The sequence below is a fragment of the Capra hircus genome, unplaced genomic scaffold (assembly GCF_001704415.2).
Source record: "Capra hircus breed San Clemente unplaced genomic scaffold, ASM170441v1, whole genome shotgun sequence".
Lineage (NCBI taxonomy): Eukaryota > Metazoa > Chordata > Mammalia > Artiodactyla > Bovidae > Capra > Capra hircus.
The window spans coordinates 9,974-15,017 of NW_017189923.1; the positions used below are offsets into that span (position 1 = coordinate 9,974).

General features: G+C 54.0%; 1 protein-coding gene across 1 annotated transcript; it reads right to left on the reverse strand.

The window, feature by feature from the left end:
• Positions 1-479: 479 nt before the first annotated feature.
• On the reverse strand, positions 480-3,664 carry LOC102179803 (sialic acid-binding Ig-like lectin 14). Its single transcript, XM_018044926.1, is given in 8 exon segments — positions 480-849; positions 1,120-1,255; positions 1,358-1,612; positions 2,376-2,423; positions 2,653-2,761; positions 2,763-2,921; positions 3,126-3,523; positions 3,622-3,664. Coding segments are annotated over 8 exon segments (1,164 nt in total). The 3' UTR covers positions 480-833.
• Positions 3,665-5,044: the final 1,380 nt, after the last annotated feature.

The window sequence follows — 5,044 nt, forward strand, 5'->3', positions numbered from 1 at the left end:
ATAAATCAGTTATATTTTGATTTTTAAAAAGTCACATCCAGACTAAAGAACTCAATTAACAAGAAAAAGACTGCCCAATTTTTATTTTTAAATGGGCAAAGATCCAAATAGGAATTTCCCTAAAGAAGATATTCAGATGGCTCAACATCATTGCACGTGAGGGAAATAAACTAAAAAGGCAAGGAGATACTGCCACAGTGGAGTGCAGTGCTGAAAACGGACCATGTAGGTCGTACAAGTGCTGCTGAGGGTGTAGAAAGCTCAGAACCCTCATATATGACCATGGGATATAAACTCATCTAACTACTCAAAAGAACTCTCTGAGGCTACCTTCTCGAACTAAATAAATGCCAAATGTATGATGAAGCAGTTCCACACCCACCAGGGAGAAAAGTGCTAGGCCTCCTATTTTCATCACACCATTCACATCAACGTTACTGTGAAAGAGACAAAATTTGCAAACAAAGGCAATGTCATCGTATTTTAGAGTCCATACATAACTGGAGGAATAGTCATATGTAAAATACTATTTTCAAGACAAAAACCAAGCAGAACCAACAATGAATTATTGATACATGTGAAAACATGAGTAATCTCATACTAAGCGAGTTAAGTCAGAAAGTCTCCTTTCAGTGGTAGTGACTCTTCCTACTGTCTCGCAGTCATCTCTACAAATGAAGGCTCGTGGATGCAAATGACACAGGGTTGGAGGCGAGAGTTTCCAGGGAGAAGCTCGCAGTGATGTCCCCACATCTGTCCTCTGGGCTCTGCATCCTCAGGTGAATCTCCTCATGACAGAGAGCAGGCTCGGCCACACCCCTCAGCCCAGCTCCCTAGTGGCCACCACACCTGCAGAGCCAACACGGTCTCAGGTCAGAAAGGCAGACCCATTACATTCATTCTGGGCTCTGCCTCAAGGCATGTGCTAACTTAGTTCCCCAACCCGGGATCGAACCCCTGCCCCTTGCAGTGGAAACTCGCAGGCTCAACCACTGGACTGACACGGAAGTCCCTGGAGAGTCACACAGTTTAGCTGCAGGCAGGACAGGACCGCCAAGCCCCACAGGCAACTCCAGAGCCATTCTCTGGACTTCCCCGCAGGGAGACAGCTGTGCTCACCTGGTGTAGTAGGTCCAGGTGAAGCCATAGGTGAGGAGGAAGCCAGCCCCCATGAGGGCCCCCCTGATCAGGGTGAGGACCAGAGGCCAGGAGCCCTGCTGCTCCTCAGTCTCAGAGCTGCAGGGAGGGGGGCCTTCTGGGGAAGGGAGAGGGGGTGAAGCTCAGTCCCCAGACCCAGCCCTCCCAAAGGCACACACCTCCCAGGCTGCCCGCCCCCAGCACCTGTCCTGCAACTCACTCTGCACAGAGAGGCTGAAGAAACCTTGCTGGGAGCCCAGAGGGTTCTGCGCTTGGCAGGTGACTTCTCCATCTCCAGCCGCTGCTTGTGGTATTTCCAAGACCCCAGTGCTGGAGATGGGGGTAGACTCCAGGGCAGGGGATCCCCAGAACCAGCTCAGCTGTGCAGGGGGGTTGCTGTCAGCAACACACAGCAGCTGCAGTGCCTGGCCCTCTGAGATGAGAACAGATGAGGCGTTCTGCAGAATCTTGAGGGCTTTGGGGAAAAGTGCAGCAGGAGAGCTGGGGGAGGCTGAGGTTTCCTCCTCCCTCCTTCCAGGATCTCCTGGCGTCACTCTCTCCTCCCCCAGCCAGCCAGGTGGGTTCCTTGTGGTCCCAGGGCTGGACCTTTCCACCCTAAGCAGGTTGAGCCAATGTGTCTGGGCCTGGTATCTTCAGGGGAGGCTTGGTGTCTCAACGGGACAGGCCTGGGCTGTTTGGTGGAAAGAAAACCCAGAGCCTCAAGGCTTGAGAAGTTGATTCAGTGAAGGCAGCAGGAGATGGGACTCAGGAGGCTTTTGTGGAAGAAAGCTACATAATAGAACCATGGTGAAGGAAATGGGCCTTGAACAGGGTGTGTGAGTGTGTAAATGTGTGGGGTGTATGTGTGTGTGCCTGTGTGTATGTGTGCATGAGTGCACGTGTGTATGTCCATGAGCGTATGTGTGCATGGGGGGTGCCTGTGCTGTGGGTATAACTGTGTGATATGTGTGACATGTGTGATGTGTGTGCGCCTGTGTGTATGGGCGTTTCTGTGCGTGTCTCAGTGCATGGTCATGTGTGTATTCTGTGTGTGTGCCTGTGTGTGTGTCTCTGTGTGTATTGCATGTGTGTGTGGTCTAGTGCATGGGAGGTGGGGCGGGGTGGGGATTTTCTCCTTGCTCTTCCCATATCTGATCACCCTCAAGCCCATCCCCCCACCCCTTGGAGGCGGTCCCAGGAGCAGGACCCAGCCCTGGAGAGGAGAGGTCCTGTCCTACCTGTGTTGTTTCTGAAGGAGAGGCTGATGCGGAGGTTCCTCGGGGCATCTGGGGCAGAAAGACATGGGCTTGCTGCAGAGGGAGGAGTGGGATGGAAACTGACCAGCACCCCAGGAGGGAAACCAGGAAGGGGGGTGGCCTGTCCTTCACGGCCACTCCCCACCTCAGCTCCCAGGGCACAGACCCATAGAAGAGTGGGCTGGCCTTCTCTCTACACACTCACACACACACACAGACCCCACCACCCTCAGGGACCCCGCCACCCCTCCACGCTCACAGGAGACGTTGAGCTGGACGGTTGTCTCCAGGGTCACCTGCGCTCCCGGGAGTGTCACCCGACAGGTGAGGTTGGTGCCGTGGTCCTGGGGCCTCGGGGTGAGGGTGAGCTTCCGAGGAGTGGAGGGTGTCTGCGTTCATGGCATCAAGGGCATCTCCCGCCCAGGAGAACAGGAGATAGTGTGGCTGACCACAAGCTAGCGACAGGCTGCAGGTCAGAGGTGTGCGGTGGCCGGACTCCAGAGGCTCCAGGAACTGGATGTCGGGTTTCTCTGGAGAAAAGGAGATGAGGAGACAGAGGGAGATGCTTGGACGCAGGGGAGTGGGGACCCAGAGGGTGAGGGTCACAACTCATTCCCAGTTCTGGGTCTCTCCTGAACCCTCAAACCCCAAGACCTGGAGCAGGGAGGGCTCCTATACCCCATTCCCGTTCTAATAGAGGAGTCTCCACGGGCCAGGGTCCTCTCCTGGGGCCCCTGTCACACCTGTCACCTGCAAGTTCAGCTTCTTCTCTCTGTAACTGTATCTCACAGATCCTCTCTCCACTCGCAAGTAGTAGACTCCTGAGTCGCTCAACCTGGCCTCTTGGATGCTCAGGGAGCAGTCGTTGTCCCTGGGGTCCCCGACGAGGTGGAATCGGCCCCGGGTCTCTGACTTCACTCGTTTCTTTCGGTCGTTTGTGGCCACAGCATCATCGTATTGGCGGTCTCCTTCCCGGAACCAGTAGATGAAGAGTTCGTCAGAGGAATACGAGGGATATCTCGGAGACCAGGGATAGGAGAAGGAGCAGGGCACGAGGACGTCCATGCACGCCTGCACCGCCACTGATTCCTGCACTCGGAGCTCGAACCCTGGAAGCTCCTGCAGGGACCCTGGGGGACACAGAGGCTCAGCGGGAGCTCCAGCCCCTCCCCACACTTGACCCCCTCCTCCATCCGTCAGCCCTGTTCCCCACCCCTCCCCCACTCACCCCTCCACAGCAGGGGCAGCAGCAGCAGCAGCAGCGGCACCATGTCGGCATCCGCTAGCGCAGAGCCAGTTCAGGTCCCTCTGCGGGGGAGGGAAGCGCCCCAAATGTGGGGAGGGAACGAGGAAGCCCCAACAGGAAGCCAGAGGGTGACTGGAGACAGAGCCTTGGCCAAGCACAGAAGGGGAACTTGGACGCCCCAGGCCATGGAGGAGGGGCGGCCCTGAGGAGGCAGAAGGTCCCACCCCTCCACCCCACACCCCACGCCACAGCCGGAGATCCTGAGGCCCCCAGAGGCCGAGAGGCTTCACAGCACGTGGCTCTGACATGACTACCCGTCCAGTGATGCTCAGGTCCATGGTGGGATCCCCCAGCGCCCGGCACAACCAGAAAAGAGAAACGGGCTCCAGCCCTGGTCATCGGGTGGGATAACCCTGCAACACAGAAACACTGGACTTTCCGGGAAAAGAACACTGAAAGATTTCTCAAAACCATTCAGACTTGGGCAGGAAGACTCACACACGGTGGATGGTGGAACCCAGGAAGAAAAGCTGAGCGTGAAAAGCTCCTTTGCCCAGAAGGGTTTCCAGAACAGGGCACACGGGCTGTGCGTCTTCATGGATCTGAGGGTCTGTGGGACCAGCCGACCCGGACACAGGCCCACGCAAAGTGGGGTGGTAAAGGAAGAACTTTGCCCCATTCAGCTGGGACCCCAAAGTCCAGACCTCACACAGAAACCAGTTCACGACCCCTCACTCTGGCCTTCTTTTCAAAGCCACAGGAAGGCTTAAGTCATGTGTGGAAAAAACCTGTGAACTTGCTGCCCTTTCAGGAAAAAATTCTTTAAGTTTCACAAGTTTGACTACGATCATAAACAGTTTTAGACACTTTCAGGAAGAAGCCATGGGACTGATGGAAAGTTTCTTTTATAGTTAGATAGAAATATTAATATATTTTTTACTTTTTTAAACTACAGAAACAAAAGGAAATGTCCGTCAATCAATGGTGCCAGTGGAAATACTGCATCTTCTTTCTACTCTATTTTCGACATAATAGAATTAATCTCACTTCCTCGTACAATGGGCTTCCCTGCTAGCTCAGATGGTAAAGAATCTACCCTCAGTGTGAAGACCAGGGTTCGATCCCTGCGTCAGGAAGATCCCATGGAGAAGGGAATGGCAACCCACTCCAGTATCCTTGCTTGGAGAATTACATGGACAGAGGGCTCTTACAGGCTACAGCCCATGGGATCGCAAAGAGTCAGACACAGCTAACTAACACTTTATTAGTAGACTATTCATATTGATTAATATACATGATTATTCTCCCAAAAAGAGGCAATCAAAGAGGTTCAGGCCAAAAGTATGGGGAACAGGTGTTATGCAGGTGTGATAGGTGTTTCTGACTTCTGAGAAAAGTGGTATGG